The sequence below is a fragment of the Centrocercus urophasianus genome, unplaced genomic scaffold, assembly GCF_019232065.1.
Source record: "Centrocercus urophasianus isolate 14NV4802_14NV808 unplaced genomic scaffold, USGS_Curo_1.0 seq_12, whole genome shotgun sequence".
In the NCBI taxonomy this organism is placed as follows: domain Eukaryota; kingdom Metazoa; phylum Chordata; class Aves; order Galliformes; family Phasianidae; genus Centrocercus; species Centrocercus urophasianus.
The window spans coordinates 35,437,345-35,460,992 of record NW_024884364.1 but is presented as its reverse complement, the minus strand read 5'-3'; the positions used below and the strand labels follow the sequence as shown (position 1 = coordinate 35,460,992).

At 37.4% G+C, this 23,648-nt stretch overlaps 2 protein-coding genes across 6 annotated transcripts in view; one reads left to right on the top strand and one right to left on the bottom strand.

Annotated features, from left to right (window-relative positions):
* The window catches only part of CASK (calcium/calmodulin dependent serine protein kinase), a 196,511-nt gene that overhangs the window by 92,075 nt on the left and 80,788 nt on the right, over positions 1–23,648 (bottom strand). For all 4 annotated transcript variants that reach the window (XM_042810955.1, XM_042810956.1, XM_042810957.1 and 1 more), the window contains exons 4-5: positions 16,655–16,732; positions 13,514–13,586 (exon numbers count right to left, since the gene is read on the bottom strand). In XM_042810955.1, the coding sequence (XP_042666889.1) occupies positions 13,514–13,586; positions 16,655–16,732 (151 nt within the window). The remainder of the gene's footprint in view (positions 1–13,513; positions 13,587–16,654; positions 16,733–23,648) is intronic.
* GPR82 (G protein-coupled receptor 82) lies at positions 6,190–9,399 on the top strand. Of its 2 annotated transcripts, XM_042810963.1 has the most exons (3): positions 6,190–6,367; positions 6,721–6,814; positions 8,090–9,399. In XM_042810963.1, exon 3 carries the CDS (start codon positions 8,120–8,122, stop codon positions 9,173–9,175), a length of 1,056 nt encoding a protein of 351 aa, XP_042666897.1. In that variant the 5' UTR covers positions 6,190–6,367; positions 6,721–6,814; positions 8,090–8,119; the 3' UTR covers positions 9,176–9,399. The 2 variants fall into 2 exon arrangements, with proteins under 2 accessions (XP_042666897.1, XP_042666896.1); XM_042810962.1 differs by having other exon boundaries at positions 6,190–6,814.

Here is a 23,648-nt window from a genome sequence, read left to right as displayed (position 1 = left end):
CTGAAAATTACAATGTGACATTTCAGGTGATCCCATCATTAGTCAATTCAGTAGTGTTACTATGTTTGTTACTTCTCATCTTAGCAATGCTTCCTAAGCGATAGGAAGGCCAAATACAGTAACGTATTGAAACTTCAACTGAATTTCAACATAAAATTCTAAAAGAGACTTGCTAAATAATCCAGGGTCCATCCTCTTTGATTCTCCTTTTTCTCATGGCAAACTGCAAATCTGATTGTGATGTTGTATTTGTACCACACAGACTTTAAAGACTCTGAATAGCATAAGCCACAAAACAAAACTGCATGCCAGAAACAAGCTAATAACTTTTAATTATTAGCACATTCAATTGTATCTGACTTGAATAACCGATTTTTATTTCTATATTGAAACTCACTCTTATTACCTTTGGGACTTACAACTTGGCATCTTCTGCTAGGTAAGAAAATTATAGCCCAAATTTGAAACCTTAATTGAACAACCTCTTTCACAATATCCGTCAACGAAACCACAAGAGAGAACTATAACTCACATTACTGAATCATACACTACTGATAAATAAGTAAGAGTCACATTATTCCTTATACTGGAAAAAATATATATGTGAACACCTTAGTTTAATACTCTCTCTGAAATCACACACAGAATCAGGGTGGGTAGAAGGAGTTTAGTTGCACAGCATAAATAAAGCATACAAGTTAAAAAAAACCAATGTTTTAAATGTATTTTCAACACATTCTCTGTAAGGCTGAGACTCTTTGGCCAGCCTTTTTTCCATCTCAGAAATATTCCCTATTACTGAGGGCACCCTGCCAAGGGAATCCAAGAAAACAGAGAAGGTGCTACAGAGCTGTTAGCACTCACAGCTTGTAAATATTAATAGATAGGAAAAATCCATGTACAGAAGTTGTTCAGACTTCATGAGGGTGGGAATAGTTGAGGGGAAAGGATGAAGATGAAAGAAACCTTAACATTCAGACTCCATTGTTAAGAGTGTTAAGCATAGATATAAGAACATGAATAGAAGAGAAATAGCTGTGTATCAAAGAGCTGAAAATGAGATAAAAATGAAGATGAAAAAATGCTAGGGTTTACTTCTAAGCCTGTATTTTTGCAAGCTGAATCAATTACTTAAAGTACACCAGAAAGGTACATTGTGCTTCATGCTGCCCTCAGGGATTATCTTGCTTTTTGCTGTAAATGATGAGTACTGGTTCCTTTAATTTTGCATACAGAGATGGTTAGTACATCTTTGCACCTATTAAAAAGCAAGGTCAGCTACTTCGGAATATCTCAAACCACAGATACAGATGACTGTGTGCTTTTAAAATGAAAACATACCCACTGTTTCTCACACAAAAAAATTTCTACATGCGTATTGTCAACAACACATTAAAAGTCTGATGAAAATACTTGACAGGGGACATAACATTGTTCCTTATCAGCAAGAAATTCATTTTGGAGACAAAGCTTTCCAATTTGCAGTCAAGAAAATCTACCTTTTGTGCATCAGTTTTGCCTTTATCACCATGCTTCAGATTTTTATTTTTGCTTTAGTACTTTTGCAATTTCTCAAAAGTTTAAGAGCCTCATACAAAAGCTAAAAAGCTCTTATGAACATTTAACTTGAAAATACATGAGTTACAGCACAGTGAAAGAAAACCACAGAGAAAGCTTCCTCTTTATCTGCAATGATCAGAACAGTTCTCATGTTAAAAACTAAAAATCAAAGCAAAAATTATCATGCCCAGTAAACAGTCACCGATTTTTGAAAATCAAGAATAGTAAAAGAGACCTCTGGAGGCTGCACAGAGTATTTCATCTGGGAAAAAATCTGAAGTTTTTAGCACTGAAGTCCTGAAGTCTAAAAACATCAAAAGATGATTCTTTTAAGTACTGTCAACTGTAACTCTATGCTTTCCAGTTTAAAAGGTATTGTTTAATTAGCGATTCTCTATACAAAACAACTACCCAGAGCACATAAACGTGCTTATTTAATGACAACCAAATAGCTGAAGGTATGGGTGCAATACTATCCCTTATCTATATCACAAAGGATCCTAGAAATACCGGAATTATATTGCAAATTCTCACAATGCATCAAACAGTATAAGAACTACAATTTTGAACCTATTCTGCTCAACTATAACGGCAATTCTAAAGCTGCTGAAAATAAATCATCAATGAACAGCAAAAAAAAAAAAAAAAACAACAAACAGTCTAACAAAGACCAAATTAAAATCTGCCATCTCTTTTATATCCACTGATTCAGCGTAGTACTCAGCTCAAGCTGAGTAGATTTAAACATGAACTTAGAGAACTTTGATTTGGTCAGTATTTCTCACAATATTAAATGCACTGCTCCAAAAGTAATGTCTCCTATTTATTTCCATGGAAACTATGAGGGAAAAAGAGCACAGTAACACTACTTGATAGAGAAAATTCGCAGCTACAAAACACTATTTTCCAAAATAGTTATCACCATTAGCTATGCATTTTTTTGCCAGCAATGAACAAGACCCTGAATATCATGCTTGAAAAAATCTGCATGGCTGTCAAGAATGTGACTGGATTTCTCACATCTCTGTCACCACTGCTGAAACACACCACCCATTGTCTCACTCTGTCCACATCTACCGTTCAGCCTCCATAAATATTCAGCAAGCATCAATGAACTTCAATGGGTACAATTTTGTCAGCATGGAGGAATTCAGTGACACACCTTTGCTTCATCTGCACTTCCATTTCAGACGCCATTGTGTCAGACTGCCCCTTTGCTGCCCTCTGTCACATGGCAGCAAAACGGAATGGGATACTGGCAGGAAGGTTCAACCCCTACTGCTATACAACCAACATCTGCCTTTGACCTTGTGGACTAATACAATAAGAGGCATTACTTTCAGAGCTGCTCTCATAAATACATCTACTGAGGTATATAAATATATATGACGAAGTCTCCTCAGACCCTTCTCCAGGCTGAACAAGGCCAGCTTCCTCAGTCTTTCTTTGCAGGCTAGGTGCTCCAGCCCTCCCATCATCTTCATGGCCTCCTCTGTACCCACTCCAACAGTTTCACATCCTTCTTGTGCTGAACGCCCCAGGCCTTGATGCTGCACTCCAGGTGGGACCTTATGAGGGTAGAGCAGAGAGGGACAATCACTTTCCCCCCCCCCCTCCCTGCTGGCCACCCCTGCAGCCCAGGACACAGTTGGCCTTGTGGGCTGCAAGAACACACTGCTGGCTCATGCCTAGCTTTTTGTTCACCAGGATCCCAGAGTCCTTCTCCACAGGACTGCTTTCAGCAAGTTCTTCTTCCACACTGTACACGTATCCGGGATTGCCCATACTAAGGTGCAGCACCCTGCACTTGGACTAGTTGAACCTCTTTCAGTTCAATGTGGGCCCATGTTTCAAGTTCGTCCAGGTCTCTCTGGATAGCATCCCTCCCTTCTGATGTGAACTACACTGCTCAGCTTGGTGTCACCTGCAAACTTGCTCAAGGTGCACTCAATCCCATTGTCTAGGTTGTTGATAAAGATGTTGAAGAGCACAGGTCCCAAGATATACCCCTGAGGGACACCATTCATAGAATCATAGAATCGTAAGGTTGGAAACAACAACCTATAAGATCATCTAGTCCAACCGTGCTCTGATTACCACTGCTACCACAAGCTACTAAACCATATCTCGCAGCTCCTCATCCAGACAATTCATCACTGGCCTCCACTTAGACACAGATCTGTTGACCACAATCCTCTTGCTGCAACCATCCAACCAAATATTTAGCCACTGAGTAATCCACTCTTCAAATCACTATCTTTCCAATTCAGAGATAAGGATGTGGTATGGGACCCTGTCAATGGTCTTGCAGAAGTCCAGGTAGATGACACTGAGACTCACTAGATGACTTTTCTACCCTTCGTAAAAATGGGAGCGACGTTTCCCTTTTTCCAGTCACCAGAGACTTCACCTGACAGCCTGCAACAACTCTCCCGGATCTACACATGCAACTGAAAATGAATTGCATCTCTTAGAAGTTTATACAGCCAATAAACTTTCAATTCTGACGATTAAACAAAAAAAACTAGAATCAGAAGTCAAAGTTCTAACTCAGCTATATGAAGGAAGACATGAATTGCATGTTTGCAGTAGTCAATGCATTTTAGAGACTTATCCTGGTAATAAATGCCATACAGTAAGGAGTTTCTAACTTTTTGGCTTGCCTGGCTGCACTGAGTGAAGAGGAATTATATGGGGCTGCATATAAAATATGTAATATACTTCACATACATAATCAACAAAACTTTGCTTATTCTTTTTGCATTTTTATACACCTATACAATAGATCAAATTCCAAGTACTGGAAATTAAATCTCATGTTACAGATTGATGCATATTTAACATGTTACACATTTATTTAGTATAGTTCAGCCTTAGCATCCATAGTGGCCCTATCTAGGGGCATCCACTTTTGTGCACTTTATCCTAAAAGTTGCCTTTCTTCCATCAAGCAACAAGGTTAAGTGCATCTCCTGGGCCTTCCATGGGATAGAGAATCAGGACTGCCACAGGAGCCACAGGTAAATGGACTGCTGCCCTCTTCCATCCTGTAAGGAGCAGCTGCTGCCAATCCACATTACACTCTGTTGCCTGACAGGAACAGCCCAGATATTCACACAAGTTGAGACAGGCACAAGATATGAGATTAACTGGGTTGTCTTCTATCATCTCTAGCAGGTGGAAGGGAGAGGTAGTGGCCAGGTGGTTTTAGTGTGTATCACTGTTGCCTATGGCTGTACTATATAATACAGTTAGGTACAAGTTATAAGTGGCTAACCGAAATGGCTCCCGCACTGTGAATTTTCTTGTCTTTGTGATTTTGAGCCACAAAATAGGTTTGTATACAATAAAAAAAGGCAGCACACACTGTTTGTTAGTATATAAAATCTAGAAACAAGCATAATAATCATGGTTTAAGGGGGCTAGAAATAGAAATAAGTAAGGGGAAGAGAATACATGAAGATCATTATTAAGAACTTAAGAGTGAATTGCCTAAGAGATGCACGTGTACTGTTTGCATATCATCAAATATGCATTAGATAAAATAAGCCATTTGTAGGTCAGACAAATGGAAATAGTGTACAAGAATTGTGAGAGTGCTTGGAACCAATTTCTTTTTTTTTGTTGTTTACTCAATGTCCCATTCACTTGTCGCCCATCTCACTAATCAGTTACAAAATGAAGTCTGATAAATTATAATTCAGTATATTAAGCCATTATACAGTAATTCAGAAAAAAGGTAGCATAATTTCCTCACATAGAAAGAATTATGGTAATTGAACTACAAATACAACAGGCTAGATGTAATAACCAGTTGAATAACAACAAAACTAACTGCTAACTGAAATTGCTCACACCATTTTTTGGCATAAAACCATGGTCTCCACTTAGCAAATTTTCAGGATATGTACTCTTGTGTCTAAAACTGGATGGAACAATACAGAAACATGGATTTCTAAGACTCTGTAATAGACTATTAGACATTTAATTACTATAAGAATCCTTCTATTAGAGCAGATTTTAATATAGTTATTTATTCAAACAGAAAAAGAAGAAAAAGAAGGTAAAGCTTAACACAGAATAAAAATTAAAATGCATGCAAAGGAGCCACAGCACTACAAGCTACTTACTAATATTCCAAGCAAGCTTCCTTCACTTAAATTTACTTTTAAATGACATGAATTGTCTAACCTAAAAAGGTGGACAGCATACATGTCTATCATTTTACAGCAACATAAATAAAATCAATAATGAGACTGAATAATTAAATCCATTGAGATCCCTAAAGTGTGTTTTCACTGTGAGTCCTTAAATGCAAGGCAAAACTTACACAACAATACTAAAAGTGCATAAAATACGGCACCTCCTCTGTTCTCATAAAGGAACTTACTGCTTCTGAAAAGCCATATCTGACAACCACAGATGTATCACACAGGGGTAAATCCAGAAGTTTTATGTTCTGCAGACTTAAGCAGAATTTGACTGATACTGATCTGTGATGAAACTTCTTCAGGAAGGAAACTGTCCTGGCTATCAGCCTTCTGGATGACTTACATTAAACTTCCTATTTCTTGGAAACAAGCCAAGTCAGTTTCCCCTGAATGGTTAGAAAGCTGAGAATGCATCAGCTATAAACTGCTTGCACAGAATGCATCATCTGACAGGACATACGTGATGTGTTCATTTGGTCACTGACAGGAGGGCAGACACGGATATGTCATTATCGTTGTTGCATGTGGAATTCAAGAACAGATGGACAGCTCTGTGAAAATCCTGGGATCTGAAGAGCAATTAAACTGCAGTTAAAGTTCTCACCTACAAAATACGAACTTCATTTTTTTCCATTCTGGGAAGTGGGCAGTCTCAAAGAGCGTGATAGTAACAAGAGCTCCACGCCTTAAAAGTATTTTAAGTATTTCTCTGAAATAATTACATGGCCAAAGGACTGCTAGAATCATTCTTCCACTTTTATCTTGCATTCTTTTAAAATCTCTAATGGAGGCATATCCTGACCTAAATTCAAAGATTTTTTGCACAGAAAACATCTTTTGGTTTGAACTTTTAGTGTCTAGCTGCCTTTTGACACTGTAAAAGAAGAAAAGGCACATTCTGAAAACCTACTTATGCCACAAAGGCATTTTTCTTAACTGTGTTTTCCAGATTTAAATATCTTTTTCACTGCATCGGTGTAAAGAAAAAAAGGACATTGGACAAAAATTCCCTCTCCAAAGGAAGACGCCTGCAGTTTGCATAGGTAAGTTTGAAAGTGCTACTTCTTTGCTTCGAAACATTCACATAAAAATAATTGATAAATGTCTAGAGGATCGAGTCCAAACGTTATTTCGTGAATGTAACTCATTGTAATAAAATAATTTAATATACTTTGGTTCAACGATCTATATGGGACTTAGGTAAAGATTCAACAACTGCAAAAAAATTTGGTTTAATTTACAAATTGCTAGTCATGGCTTATAGCATATTTTTAAATAGAAGTTTTACAATTATTTCATAATGTAATCTGCTTGGTGCCTGGGTATTTCATTATAGTTACAAAGAATGCTCTTTGGAATTTGAATTCATTTGCTTATGGCTGTTTAAAATTTTTTTTTTTAATCAATTTGTGACTTTGAAATGTTATTTTTTTTTCCCATGTACTTTTATATGCAATTTAAGCTAAGTTGCACTTTACTGAACTTTCACCTGTACAAAATGATAATCTCTCTTCACCATACGTTAGTAAGTCAAAGACTCATTTTTATATGCAGTCATTCTACAGGGCTTTAAACACCAACTAGAACTGATTTCTTGCCTACAGTCTAGAAATACAGAATAAATTGAAAACTAAACTTGGAAATATATCACAGTTTTCAGCAATCATTTACATGCTCATAACTACATCATTTATGCATAACGTATACCTAAGATTAGAGCCCTAAGTAAGTTAGATACTATCATCAGCAAAAAAAAAAAAAAAAAAAAAGAAAGAAAAAAAGAAAGAAAAAAGAAAAAAAAAAAAGCATCCAACTAGCTTCCAGAATCATGTACAGTTTAATTCTTACTTAAATGTAGGTAAGAGACACTCCTGTGCATTTCTGCAAATACTGAAATGCTTTGTATTTATTTTGCTTATTTAACTTGAAATAGTCCAGAGTGGTTTCCAAAGTAGGTTACAAGTGTTCTAGAAGACTGAGAAATAACTTAAGACCACAGAAGTTACTTTCAGACCCTACCTTCAACCTTCTGTTTCCTCATTTATTTTATTAGATTCTAAGCACATTTTTTTTTTTTTTTTTTTTTTTTAAACATAAGTCAGCTTTGTATTTTTTACTGCCAAAAATCTGTCAGTAAAAGAACATCTAAACAGTAAGCTCATGCAAACTGAAAATGATAACCACAGAGAACAATTACGAATTGGTAACAATGAAAAGCAGAGGAGAAAAAGTAAAAGTTAAAAAGTTTAAAATATGAAGAAAAAAAAGATATATTAGATGCACATTACAGAAGAATAATTCCTTTAATTGTGTTTCAGCTCTCATCATCCATTCAAGATTTGGCATAAATGAGAAATTCAACATGCGTTCTTCACCCATCGATAGCTACTACTGTAGCTCTACCAGTCATCTACTGTTTCCTATTTATTACTGGCAGTTTTGGAAATACTCTCGCTGCTTGGGTGTTTTCAAGACAAGCATCCACAAAAAGAACACAGCACATTTATCTGGTAAATCTCATCACTGCTAATTTACTCGTATGTAGCACCATGCCTTTTGTGGCTGGCTATTTTGCAAAAGGGCACCAGTGGACATATGGCTCTGATGTATGCAGAGTAGCGTATCACCTCGGAACTATTGTCATGCACGTCTGCATGTATGTTACAATCACCATTTTGTGTACAATCGCTTTAAGTCAGTATGCAACGCTGAAGAAGAACAATGATGCACGACACTCCCAAGCAGTCACAAAAAACTTGTACAAACGTGGACTTCAGAAGTTTCGTCAGCCAAAGTTCGCTAAATATTTTTGTATCTTTATATGGCTCATTGTGTTGTGCGTAACGGTAACAGCTATCACGTACGATGCTCGGGCAAGGGGGGGGCAAACATTTCACACGTGTTACAACATGAAGGTAGAAATAGGTGAATTTACTGCAAAGACTGCAGCTTCTTTTGCTACTGCTTGTTTTTTTCTATTTTTTCTAACTGTTTTGTTATCATACTATTCCCTCACCAGACACCTGAGTAAAATACAAAAAAACACCCACATTGGACAAAACCATATGGTTTACAGAACAGTGAAAAGAAACATTCTTGTCATCCAGATAATTTTAACTGCCTGCTTTCTTCCGTACCATATTTTCAGGCCCATATTTTATGTATTGCTTCCAGAAGAAGACTGTTCAAAGATAAACTACCTAGTAGAAATTAAAAACTTCCTTACTTGTCTGTGTGTTTCTAGGAGTAGCATAGATCCAGTTACAACCCTTCTGCTAGATAAAACATTTAAGAAAAGTCTATACAGTCTGTTTAAAAAATCCACACCTGAAAAACACCAACGCAGAACTGATATTTTCATTGAAGACACCCCACCAATACGAAGTATGATGGAAAGATGTTAAGAGAATATTACTAACAGCCAGCTCATTTTGACTTGCTACAATGAGACTTTTATATCAAATGGGAAATATTTAAATAAAATGGTAACATTACTTGTATTTTTTTTTTTTAAACAGTCTTGCTTTAAAAATCAACAGCAGTCATAATAAATGAATTCATGTAATTCACACAGAGAACTGTGCATTGCCACTTCACCCATGTAAAGAAAAATACATTTATGTTTGCTGGATGGACAGTGTTTTCTTTCTAACTGATCTGGGAAGAAACTAGTGCGAAATAGAGGACATAGTTCTCATCCGTCACCGTTATTCCCAGGTTTTCTGGGCTTTCTTTACCAACAAAAAAAAAAAAAAAAAAAAAATAGATTAATCATTTGTCAAAGCCTTACGGAAGAAGGCCCAGAGAACTACAAAATACACTCAAGATCAACCCTTTTTTTTTTTCCTCAGAAGCTCAGCTTTGAGTCTGTCTAAGCACTGGCTAGCTGATGGTGAGCAACTGCACTGTGCATCACTTCTTTTATTATTATTATTCCTCTCCCTTATTAAACTGTCCATATCTCTACCCATCATTTCTTGCACTTTCACCTTTTTGAATTCTCTCTCTCCCATCCCACTGTGAGCAAATAGCTGTTTAACCTGGCAGACAGCCCAGCACTGAAGTCCAACATGCAATCGCCCTAAAGTGTTACATGATTAGACCACGTCAAATTTGAATTAACACATGTTACTCCGGAAGGTACCTTCTTCACATTAGTGTTTAAACCCAGATCACTAGCAGAAGAGTGAGTAAAACACGTGAGTCATACAAAATTGTGGGATATCCGAATGCACATGAAGCGAGGGAAAAAAGGATGAAGTGCATACATGCACTTACTTTTAACCTCTGGTACTATTTAACATAAATATAAAAAAAAAAATCACAGAATTTCCACATTCCTAATTTAACTCTGCGAGGCAAATTTTATTGTTTACTTAGTTAGGTAGGCATAAATGGTTATTATTTACGGGTATACAACTTATACTCAAAATAAACATTTAAGAACCATGAACAGAATGAAAGGAGTACAAAACAGGAGTGGTTTTGAATTTATTCTTGTAGCGTGGTCTTTTCCCTATTCTTCCAAATGAGATCAAGGGAAGCTGTCCAATGAATGCAGAAAGTGTTACAGAATATCAGCTATTTTTTAGATGTTCAGTTTTTTTTTTTTTAACAAGCCCAATCACTTGCTGCAAACTGCACAATAAAGTGTAGCAATCAATTCTGTCTTTCCGACCCTACGACTGAGCTCCATGACAGAAACACTACATTGACCCAAAACTGGCATATGGTGTTAGATGCAAAATATTAGGCCTCCTGTAAAAGGCACCCCAAGACTTCATATCATTTGACACCTGCTTTGTATTCTGCAGAAGTTCAATAAAGAGGTAAGTGAAAAAGACAGAAAAATCACAGGAACATAGTATTTTATTAAATACAGTGCTACTTGTGAAAACAGAAACCATCATTTGCTTATTCTACAGAATTCTCTTGTGATGCTTAACAAATGATCTACAGAAAAACCTTAAGTGGGCAGCTTCAGAGTCTAACACTGCAGAATGCTAAAGGAAAGAGCTCTTGAGAACGAAGGCTGGTTTGTGTGGGTGTGCATCATACTGTGCAAAAACCAAGGACAAGACACCTAAACCATGACTAAACCAAAGCAGTTTAAATTTGCTCAGACTACTGTGTTTAGATCAGTAGCAGTAGACATTTGCATGACAAGTTTACCGCCAGGGTGCTTTTGTTTTTGCACAGGCTCAAAATAAGAACCCTAACTTCTGTCCTTCCTTACACTTAGGGAACCTCAGCACAGCAAGGTGTCTAAGGATGTAAACTTCAACATTGAATTTTTGGTGATAGTATAGGCTTAAGTAATTATTATTCTGCTTTTCTAGACCAATTGGTTCCCTAGTGCTGCATTTACCAAATAGGGAAGAAAACGGATGAAATTTTGGGAACTACCGATTAAACATAAGTTTGTGGTAAAATCCCATTTCACCAATTCTTCTTAGTACCCCAAAATAATACATACTTTTAGTATTTTCCTATAGAACCTGTTTAAAGTGACATCTCCTTTACATTTCTGAATTGTATTAGTTGGCTTATTCCATATTAAAGAGTAGAAAAACCTTTGTGCAGTATGGGCAATTTGAGAATCTGCAACTAAAGTAATATGTTGGTTCAACAGTTCACGGAGGAAAAACCTCTCAAAACAGAGAGGCGTGAGGAAAAGACATAGAAACAAGCACTTCAGGAAAACGCAGCTCATGTGCTAAACTTCTTGTGCTTTTTAGTCATCCTGGTGTTAACTTGGAAGTTTTCAGGTGAATTGTGAATTATATAATCACAAATTAAATACTTGATTTCTATAGCAGGAACATAAAATATTAGGGCAAACATGCACAACAAAGGGTTTAAAAGACCCTTTGTTAAGCCCTTCAAAATGTGCTGCAATGGCCAGCTCAGAAGATGCAGGTTTTCTGAATGGCTGAGCAAGTGACTGGAACATAGGAACTTCCAGATCAAAAGGTATCCAACTACGTAGCTGTTGAGCTCTGTGGCATGTCAAGCAGTCTAAATTCTCAGCAAGCAGCACTTCTCAGCAAAACTGCTTCTGAAAATGTAGCACCCAGCAGCAGAACCACATTAACCAAAAGATAAGGCAAAGGTCAGAGATTACCAAACTTTCAAGTAATGTTAGGGACAAAAGATAAAGAAACTCAAGACCTCTCGTAAGAGAAGGAAATTAAGGCAAGCAGAGGCCATCTTGTGAAAGTTTTCATGTTTTGATTCTGGCATGGGAGATGTAAGTTTATCATAGGCTGCAGTCAGCTTTGGTTCATCTTGTTGCTTAAGAAGAACAGATGAAGTTTCTGGCATCAGACAACAGCAGACTGAAGTATTCCTAATCTGACTTCTTATTAGTTGAAAGCCAAGTGAGCACAAAAATGCCTACAAGACACTTAATTCTAATAGGGACTAAAAGCTACACATTTTCCTGTGAATCAGATCAAGATCAAACATTCTGCAGTTTAAAATAACACAGAAAAGAGGAAAAAATGCATAATCACAGAATCATAGAATGACTGTATCGACCTTACAGATCCTTATTACTTCACTTTCATTCATTCATATAATTCAGAAATCATTCACTTACCCTACTTCCTTTCAAAACACTGCCTACAGTGACATCTAGAGCTGAGATGCTGCAGTTAACTTAATGATCTACACGTGAGCTTCATAGTTAAAATATTTCTGCTCAGCTTTTATCAAGATTAAACACTCATGTAATTGAGTAGCTTTATTTCTAAGGATGGCATTTAATAAAAACAGTGGTTTTAAAATTTTCAAAGACTGAATAAGCTGTAAAAATATATCTACATTTTTCTGAGGAATAAGGCCACTGAAACTGAAATATGCTTTTGTTCAAGGACATCATCCAATGACAAGTAATGCAGCTCCCAGGAAGACAAAGCCACATAACTATGGCGTTCATTCTAAAACTCACATGCTATTATAAGCAAACAACTAAAAGGATTCAGAACCTTCACACTAGAACAAGATCAGAAAACCTATCAGCGATTAAGAGGACAACAAAATGAACAAATAGCATGTATTCAAACTGAAGAGAGACAAACCAAAATTCTTAGGTTTAAACTCCCAACTACTTATACCGTAATGCTTTGGGATAAATTACTTCCACAAACAATCACACAAATGTTACATAATATATACAGTGTTATTAAAGTGTTCCTAAAGTTGTAAGCATTTTAAAGTGCCCCTACAGCCTGTATTTCTCCTCCAAAACTTGTTCTCACAGTAACTAATATTAAAGACTGTTTGTAAACTGTGGGTAGTACTGCCAGTATTCTAGCATTCAAGGATGCACTTATCTAAAGAATTTTGGTCTAGATGATTTGATAGCTTCTTCTGTGCTGTCATAATGATGTAATTACTCTAAAAACTCCAGTTTTATTTATGCAATTAATTTATACACAAGTTTTCATAACAAGAAAATAAGTACAAACACATATGAATACTCAGGAAGCAGAAATCAAAATGACTTCCAAAGTAATTGCAATCAAATGCATATGTAATCTGTGAACAAAGACTTCCCAAATGTTCTACACTGACAGAATTAGTGATAAGTGATAATCTCATACAATACAATAAAAGTAAACACATGCTCATTAAATAGTTTTCTGTTATATAGGTCCCCTTTTCCTCTCCTGTAGAGAAACTACCAACGTTTAGTACTTTGTATTAATGCAGCAATGGAAAAAAATCCCATATCTTACCTTCACATCCCTGTGAATTATATTATTATCATGACAGTAACGTAGAGCTTCCAATATCTGTCTCATGTAATGACTGTAAAAAACAAAGACATGATAAATGACAATCCTGCAGGAAAAATTATTACGCAGATATAACTACATTTAAAGAGTCTAACCACATAAAACTTATCAACCAGCTAAACTGTATACAAGTTCAGCAGACAGGAGTTTATGTCTAATGAATAACAAAATCTAAAGTTTGAGGATTATTCTGATTGAACACAAGGGAACATTAGGAAAGAAAAATCTACATTTTGCATTATATAAATGTTTCAAACGTTCAATAATTCTGTTTTAGATGACGAAAGATTCAAGGGTCATAACAAAACAAGATAAGGAAAAAAAGTGGTATCGGTGCCTGATTTACCTACAATGGGACAGAACCAAGATCTTGACTTGCCTGATAAAGCAAGATTGAAGACTAATTTATTTCTCCTCTGTGTCCCCTAAAGGAGATTGAACACTGAATGTTGCCAAGAGGTTGTCAAGCCTCCATCCTTGGAGACAGTAAAAACCCAACTGAACATGACCCTGATATTAGCAGGTTGGCTGAAGTAGATAACTCCCAGTAAATTTCTAGGATACTTTCTCAATTGTTTTACTCATATATATTACATTGTGTCTCATCACATTAGAGACCATCATCTGCTGGAGAAGAGCTCTGAGATAAAGGATGTCCAGGTGGACAACAGGTTGGCCATGAGCCAGCAGCATGCCCTTGTGGCCAAGAAGGCCAATGGTATCCTGGTGTGTATTAAAGAGAGCATGGCCAGTAGGTCAAGGGAAGTGATCCTCCCTGTCTGCTCTGCCTTGATGTGGCCACATCTGGAGTGCTGTGTTCAGCTCATGGCTCCCCAGTTTAAAAAAGACAGGGAACTTATAGAGAGAGTTCAGTGGAAGGCAACTAAGATGATCAGGTGCTGGAGCATTTCCCTTATGAAGAAAGGCTGAGAGAGCAGGGACTGTTCAGCCTGGGGAAATGAAGACTGAGAGGGGATCTTATAACTGTTTAGAAATACCTTAAGTGCAGGAGCAAAATTGATAGGGGTGAACTCTTTTTGGTGGCGAGCAACAACAGGACCAGGGGCAACAGGCAGAAGTTGGTACACAGGAAGTTCCATACAAATGCAAGGAAGAACCTCTTTACTGACAGAGTGATGCAGCACTAGAATAGGCTGCCCACGTTGTGGAGTTTCCTTCTTTGGAGATATTCAAGACCCGTCTGGGTGCCTGCATCACTTGCTATAGGGAATCTGCTTTAGCAAGCGGGTTGGATTTGACCTGCAGAGGTCCCTTTCAACCCCTACAATTCTGTGATTCTGTGATTCCATAATGATCTTGAGAAAAGAGAATGTATGCTCATCAAGTTTGTGAATGACACCAAAGTGCAGGTGTAATAAATACAGAGGGCAGAGCTGCCCTTAGAAGGACATAAGCAAGAGGAAAGGGCCAAAAGGAAGCTCAGAGAATTCAACTAGGACGAATGCAACATCCTGCACCTGGGACTGAGTAACCACTTCAAAGGTACATGCTGGATACAGACTCCAGTGGTACTGGCTGAGTTGCAGCTCTGCTGGAAAGGGAGTCATGGGTCTTGAATGACAGGAGGATTCAAGTGATTCAGTAGTGTGCCCTGTCAGCCTATCATATCCCACAGTATGTTGAACTTACTCAGTAAAAGCATAACAAACACTTCAAGGAAAAATTTCATTACACTGATAAATTTAGAGTAAGTTCAACAGATATCAAAATGCACAGGAGGTTGGAGCACATGCTCTACAAGAGGCTGAAGAAAACAAGATGTTTACTCTGGAGAAGGCAAAACTTAGGCAAGAACCTTGTAATAGTTTTTCCATACCTAAGAGGAAGTATGGAGAAGATGGAGCCAAACCCTTAACTGAGACACAGAAGTCATACATTGAACTGCCATACACTGAACCAATAGATTCTGGGTGGTTACAGAGACACCATTACGCTCACACTGGATCAAATTGTCCAGGGACACAGCGGAATGCCTGTCCTTGGAGTCTTTCTAGAACCAAATGGACAAAATTCATGACCCAAATGTAGAGCTGACTCTGCCTCTAGCAGGAAGTTTAAATAGATCACTTTCCACTTTCTAAGATGCTAAAAATCTGAAGTGTCTAGAAAAGCAAATACATGAATCCCACGTGCTTTGATTTCAATTTTCATGTCATTAGGACATGAGGCTTTGCTGTCCTACAATTTTATACTCCCTTTAGAATCATAGAATCATAGAATCACCACCAAGGTTGGAAAAGACCTAAAAGATCACCCAGTCCAACCGTTCACCTATTCCCAATAGCTCCTACTAAACCATGTCCCTCAACACAACATCCAGTCTTTCCTTGAACACCCCCAGGCTCGGTGACTCCACCACCTCCCCGGGCAGTCCGTTCCAGTGCCTGACCACCCTTTCTGAAAAGTAATACTTCCTCATGTCCAGCCTGAATCTCCACTGCCGTAGCTTGAAGCCATTCCCCCTGGTCCTATCACTAACGACACGAGAGAAGAGGCCGACCCCCAGCTCACTACAACCTCCCTTCAGGAAGTTATAGAGAGCAATGAGGTCTCCCCTGAGCCTCCTCTTCTCCAGGCTGAACATTCCCAGCTCCTTCAGCCTCTCCTCATATGGCCTGTGTTCCAGACCCCTCACCAGCTTTGTTGCCCTCCTTTGAACACGTTCCAGGGCCTTTGATATTAGCTCATCTGGTAAATGAAAAGTTGAACTGACTATACATGAAAACATATAAAAAAGAAGAGGGTCCCACTAGCACAACCAGTAGACCTGTTAGGCCAAGTCACCAAATGCCAACGTAGGAGAGATTCATAAAAAGACAAAGACAGAGAATTAGATATTGGATGTAAAATACTATTTTATTCAATATTCTCACCCAAATACAAAATTAGTAAAGACAAAAAGTTCTGAAATTCTTTTATTATGCTAATTATTGTAATAAACATTCAGATTTGGAAACAGGATTATTTATAGTATTCCCACTTTTAACTATTAGATTTGCAACAATATAATCCATTTTCTTCCATTCATCCTGTGGGATTAATTAAAATTAGAATACGTACCTGGCTACAGCCTCGCTGTACACAAATCCAGCATCTGCTCTCTTCACAATTTCAAAACACAGATCTGCTCCATCCATACTGCAGGTAGAAATAGGGAAAAGTGTTTAAGACATATAACTACAATCAGTTACAGAAAAATGCTTAAAAATCAATTGATTCCACTAACATAAACCTTACATTAAAAATTCTGGATGCATATGCAATGTTTTATTAAATAAAATGGCATTTGAGAGGTTATCTAATACAGTATTGCTTGCCACAGGTTAATTTTTTCATTTCCCTCAGGTCACTCAAATCTTCATTAGCAAAATTAAACAGTTTCTCCCATTGCTTAAACTGATCACTGAACAAGTGGAGGAGATAAAAGGGGAGATACAAGGTGGCTTGGAAAGTTAACAATTAAAGCATTACAGTATGTTAACTGCATTCCTAAAAGCATCATGAGAGCAACTCCAAAGAAAGACTGTGTTTACACAAATTCTTAGTCAAACTGCATTTTAAATGGTGACTATCAAAAATACTCCAAAAATGTGGTACAGTCTTCCCAGTTATCATTCTCGTAAGGATAATTAAGAATCAAGATATGTTATACCTCACAGCCTCTGTGAAGGTACTTGAAAACTGTGACACCACACATACTGTATTACTAACTTTGACAACTGCCTGTAGTCTTTCTGATAATCTAACTTCCCAAACTGAGCAGTGTAACAATTGTAGTTTCGAGTATATTATTTTTACAGTTCCTCAGCTAAAATCAGACTATCAGTTCCTCTAAAACCAAAGCAGCTTGATGTAGCATATCAGTCTTCCCTTTTTTTTTTTTACTTCTAAAAAACATATGGCAGATGCATATCTTGGAACGTTCATTGCTTGATGGGGCAAAGGAAGAGTAACAAGAGTTAACATGAATAATCAAATCATGTACTGCAGTTTACACTGAACTTGGTACTTGCAAGAATGTAAAATGTAACACCGGTTATTTCCAGTCATACAATCATAGGTTTCCGAAGGAGAGGGACCCATAAAGATCACTGACTGCAGCTTCAATCTCCACACAGCACTACCCAGAATTCAGTCCTCCTTTACTTTTTTCTCTCCACCAAAGACTCAAGGAGGAAAAAAAAAGAAGCTGAACTCACAGGGCATCTACAAAGCCATATTATCAAGGCTGTTTCAGCAAGCTATCTATAATGCCAACATAATAGTATTTTTGCTCTGATGCACACCTGCAATGCAATGCTTCATGCCACACAAGTAGCATGCAGAAGCTTAAATTCCCAAATATGTCCACAAGACAGTCATCAGACTAGAGTACTAACTAGAGTAAGGACTGGTGGCACGTTAAGTAGGCAGAAGCATTTTTTTAGCCAGTTATTTCAGCATGTGATATTTTCAGAGCTAACTCCACAAATTGATCACCAAACAATGATTGCACATTGCTGCATCAATATATTCCTCTCTAGTAGTTATTCCTTTCTTCTGAATTTCATAAAGCTTGTGTGTATACACAGCTACCTAATATCACTCAGATAATAAATATACTGTGCAGTGCTATGCATAGTATCATATAGCAGTAACAGGGTCAGGTTCAATGAGGATACTGTAAAACAGTATTTCACTCACAGAAAAGAAAACACCTCATATCAGCCTCTTTGTCAGCCCTCTCTTCCGAGAATTTATTCCAGCCAGATGGGAAATAAAACTGAAACCTGAGCAACGCCTTGTGCTACGAAACATATGAAGTGCACAATTAACCACAATTAGGAGGTGTTATTTTTATAAAGCAGCAAAACGTTTCAGAAGACTAGTGTCACTCCAACCTGCTGGGAACTACTGATCATTAAAGATGCAGCAGCACACAAGGCTGTTAGCACTATGAGTAGCTGCAGAGACAGAGTCAAGACTGCTGCTCCTTGACAGTAACTTCTTTTAAACCAGGTGCTTACAATAAGAATGGTCTTTTAACATATATTTCTACCTCCTATGAATACATACATACATACAATAAATAGAATGCTTCATTTACAGCTTTTAATTGTTGGTGGCAGTTTTTCCCCACTTTCCTCTCCCCTTCCCCCCCCCCATTTTTTTTTTTTTTTTCAATTAGTTTAAATTATGGTGATACTCAAAATAGCTAGCAGACCATCAGTGGTAATGTTTTAAAGCGACAGACTTAATTTTCAGAACAAATGTTTCTACATATAAAGATAGAGCTTGTATCACCCCAATGTTGTTGAACTTTATCTGAAAATCTTATGAAAATACATAGACAAGGTTGCAAAAGCAAATGAGTCAGCCTCAGTTATGAAACAAATAAACCCACAGAAAATACAGTCAATTAACAGACTAAGAACTCAGCAATATCAAAACTACTTTTTTGCTGCACAAGCTGAAGGACATATGTGACACATTAAGCTCCTGAGATATTCGATGAACTGAAAATTCAGGAAACCTTAAGGCATTTTAATGCATATCAGCACTATGCATGTGAACACTGCAGCAGTACAATGAAAATAAAAAACTGGTCTCAATTAAAGCCCATTAAAATAGAGACAAAACGATAAATATATGTTGAAGACAGAAGCTGAAGATGCTGAAAACGTTCGTGATGAAACTACAGCACACACAATCTGAAAGAGAACCAGTCAGTACCAGTAGAGGGCACTCACGAAGCTATGTAAACCAACTCGGACAATCTCCGGTATTCACACCAAAAGGGAAAGCTACAGCAGCTCTCAACAGTGAGCTAACAGATATCTTCCCAGAACAGCACATCTGAATTGTTTCAGGTAACAGTACCAACAACGTCCCTCAACTTCCCATACCTTACTGTTGATTATTCCATAGTTTTAACAGGGTTCAGACATAGTTTGGACGAATGTTTATGTTTCTTTCATAGCTTTGATCAGCGCTAGTATACACTCACAGTGCTTCCCTACCTACTATGCTTCGCAAAACCAACAAAGAGTTGCAGCCTGCCCAGCAATTTTACTCCTGAGCCACGTTCAATGCCAAAATCTATTCTGAGGCTGAGGCACTCTGAGGAACACATAGAATACTTCAGAATTCTGTATCTTAATATTTAAGTATGATAGCTTTGCATTTGCAGGTGTCCTAATAAGCCTGCAACTATATTTATAGTTATGCCAGTAAGAATAACAAATAAAGGACAAATAACAAAGTACTCCCTCAGTAACATTCAATTCATATATCACAGTGTAGCAGGTGAGTCTTCTGAATTTTACTAACAGAACGCAACTTAAAAATAAATAGCCTGAAATAATTAAAGTTACAATAAGTGCTGAAATTTTAACGAAAATTTGGTGCATTGAGACACTGATGCAGTTTCTCTGCCAAATTCTGTTACTTACTAGAAAAGAACCAAAAATCCATCCAAGATAAATATCCTCTGACTTTCAAGGCTTGCCTTGTCACCAGGAAAACCTGCACAGACTATTGTTTTAGGATCAGAACTGCTGAACTCTGGTTTTCTGTTAACTTCTGTCCATCAAATGAATGAAATCAACAAATATCAAGCAAAGGTGAGATTAAGAACTGATACAGCTTTCCTCAAGCCTATCTATCTTCACAGTCTCCTATCTCTTCTTCGACTGTAACCAGTAACTACTTCAAAGATCATCTGCAATGAAAATGAAACTGCATACCCAGATCAGGTAAAAGTTCGTATTCAAAAACTTCGTATTCAAAAGAAACCCAGCTACAATATACTAAAAAACGTGCACCACATCACTAAGTAAAAAAAAATTCTACTGAACAAATTTAATGTCAAAAATACCTGTCCTTAGGTCAAAGGGTTTGATGTCCAGAATACTCTGTGCAATTTGACTGCCTTAAGGCATTTGTATTGTTGGTTAGTCACTTTGGGCTCCTTTTCTGCCCTCAGGGAAAACCTGCATGTGTAGTTTGTACAGATGCCTCAGACTTAGTTGTTCAACAACTAAAGCTATGGCACAGAGAATCTCTAAATTAATGACTTCTTTAAGTGCACTGAACTTGAAAATATTTCATTTCACTGGGTATTTTCAGCATTTGGCCTGAACTTTAGATTTAGAAGCATTCAACTTCCTTCAACTCTTTGAAAGGGTAGATAACAGCAGGACAAGGGGAAATGGTTTTAAGTTGAGGGAGGGGAGATTTAGGTTGGATGTCAGGGGAATTTCTTTACAGAGTGAGTGGTGAGGTGCTGGAACAGGCTGCCCAGAGAGGTTGTGGATGCCCCGTCCCTGGAGGTGTTCAAGGCCAGGTTGGATGGGGCCCTGGGCAGCCTGGTCTAGTATTAAATGGGGAGGTTGGTGGCCCTGCATGTGGCAGGGGGTTGGAGATTCATGATCCTTGACATCCCTTCCAACCCGGACCATTCTGTGATTCTGAGAAATTTTATTTTTCTTTCTGTAATCTCAGAAACCTGTTCTGACATGTAAAAATGTAGAACTTCCTTTATTTTTTTTTCTTTTAAAAGTTAATATTCAAGCCTTGTTTTTATCCTAGATCAAGTATTACGAAAGTAAGAAAAAATAAAGTTACAGTAAAGCCGCATAAAAGATAAAGGACTACAGGTGAGACTACACTTAAAAATAAAACTAGAACAGCAATCCTAAGAAGATGAAGTGAAATAATGAAAACAAGTTTTCACTCTGTAAGCTAAGGAGCTGTTCTATTTCACGGTACCATAACAAAGCGGAATAGATAGCATTCCTTCTTTTTCTTAATGCTTTGACAAAGCAGCATGATTCAATGTTAACAATCATAATTTAAATGCTATTAGCATATGCTTATCACAAACTCACATAACTGTAAGCATTTAAAATCACTCCTTTTATGAATTTGAGATTTTAAAACTCGAGCATTTTTACGTATGTTAGCTAGATGAAACTGCATATTTGTATGTATGTAACTATTTATCCAGCCTAACTGCAAAGTTATCTGAGATTAACACCCCAAGTGACAAATCTTAGAGTACACCATGAAAAGCAGAACATCTATGCACAGTGGTAGGAGAATATTAGTAAATTATAGAATCACAGAATCATTAGAGTTGGAAGAGACATTTACAGGCCATCTAGTCCAACCTCCCTGCAATGAGCAGAGACATCTCCATCACTTTGCTCAGAGCCCCATCCAGTCTGGCCTTGAAAGTCTCCAGGGATGAGGCTTCCAACCCATATCTGGGCAACCCGTGCCAGCGCCTCACTTAAATGGCTAGATATTAAATATCTGGAATTCCTTCTGGAATATCACATCTGAGCTTTTCAGTGTGAAAAGTACTACCAGTTCACATACACTGATTACACTGAAAAAAAACCTCAGACAGTGTATTTGTAAGAACATGGTTTTCAGACATTTCAAATGGAGAATTTCCACTGTTTTAGAAATACTGAAGGCAGATGACCCTTATCAAAGTATTCTTGTTGATAAAGAGCAATGGTCATTAGAGAAACTAATAAGCAACAGAATACAAAAGCCAAAGCGATAGTTACATTCCAAATACAAATAGTGTTTATTGCCATGTGCACAAACTACATAGCAAATATTATTATGTGACAGAGACAGCACTGCCTGAAATATTACATTATTAGAAAAAATATGAAACAAAATAGATTTTCTATTTTCCCGATTCCATAAATCATAACTTGAAGATTACTTTCATGGCTTTTGGTGCTATAAAATGTTTCATGTACTTCCATTGACTACACACTTGTATTAGGTAAAAGATCAGAGCTATCTTGGGATTCACCATGGATCACTTGCTACAGAACTGTCAGCAAATAGCACCACAGAATGGGAAAGAAAATTGCACTGCATGGGAAGGACTAGAGCCGGCCAAGTGTTAGGTGTAAGGCCTCGCTAGAGCAAGCAAGGTATCTCCTTCATCAGAAGGGAGAGTTCACTGCTCTTCTGGGAAGCAACAGACAGGTGTCTGGGAAACCATCTGGCACAGGCACATTCTCCCTCTTTTAATGGGCAATAACATTAAACACTTTAATAATTTTACCTTAATAGTGAGATTTTTTGGGATAGTGTCTGATTCTTACTTTGCACATCTATTATGGTCAACTGTTTATTTGTGATTTATTACAGTTTTACCTAACAGCTAATGGAGACCTACTGGTGACATGTGATGACTCCATTCTAAAGAGCACTTGAATTTGTCTATTAATGCTGTTAAAACTTACTTTGTTGCTGTTAAACTTAATTGCTACTGCCCACATTCTGTAATTCTTCTATGAATCGTGACTTTTTAAATATCCACTTATTTTAACAAAAGTTTTTAAAATTGGGCACAGACAGTATTGTTTTTGCCCAAGCAGTACCATTTCTCACTTCCATTAGCCACACAACATGCCTGCTTATTTAACTTGTACCTTTTCATAACTATGGATTTCACAGATGCTCAGTGTCATTTTAGCATCTACTCCACGTAGCTCACAGTTTACGAAGCAGTAAGTGGACCTACGCATCATTTATGTGCAACTGATGGGACAAAGTTTTAGATTTGATTATTGCATTTGATTTATGCACTGGTCCTGAAATAATTTGCATGCAAAGAATCTGCCAGTCCACAAACAACCTGTCATTGCCTGGGCTGTCTCCTCTGTAGTGCAGTGTTGTCATCCTCTTCTTTGTCATTTCAGAATAACTAGCCATCAATAAAACATACCTTTTTACATCAGACAGAACTTAGTTGAAAAGTAGTTAAGCTTGTTATAATAACAGCAGAATGAACAGGAAGCAATATGAGGGAAAGTAAGTCATGCACAAATACATAAACGCTTTTTACTAACTACAAATTTCTTATTAAGGTCATAATTACACAGTATGCCAGTCTATCACATTTGGACAATACAGCCTTACTTCACTAAAAACACAGTCTTCTGCCAAATCACATTACCAAAGCAATCCCTCCAACATAAAACACATTGTGCCCACAACTCTTTCATTCCTTCCTACATTTTTAGAACAGGTGTTCCTACTA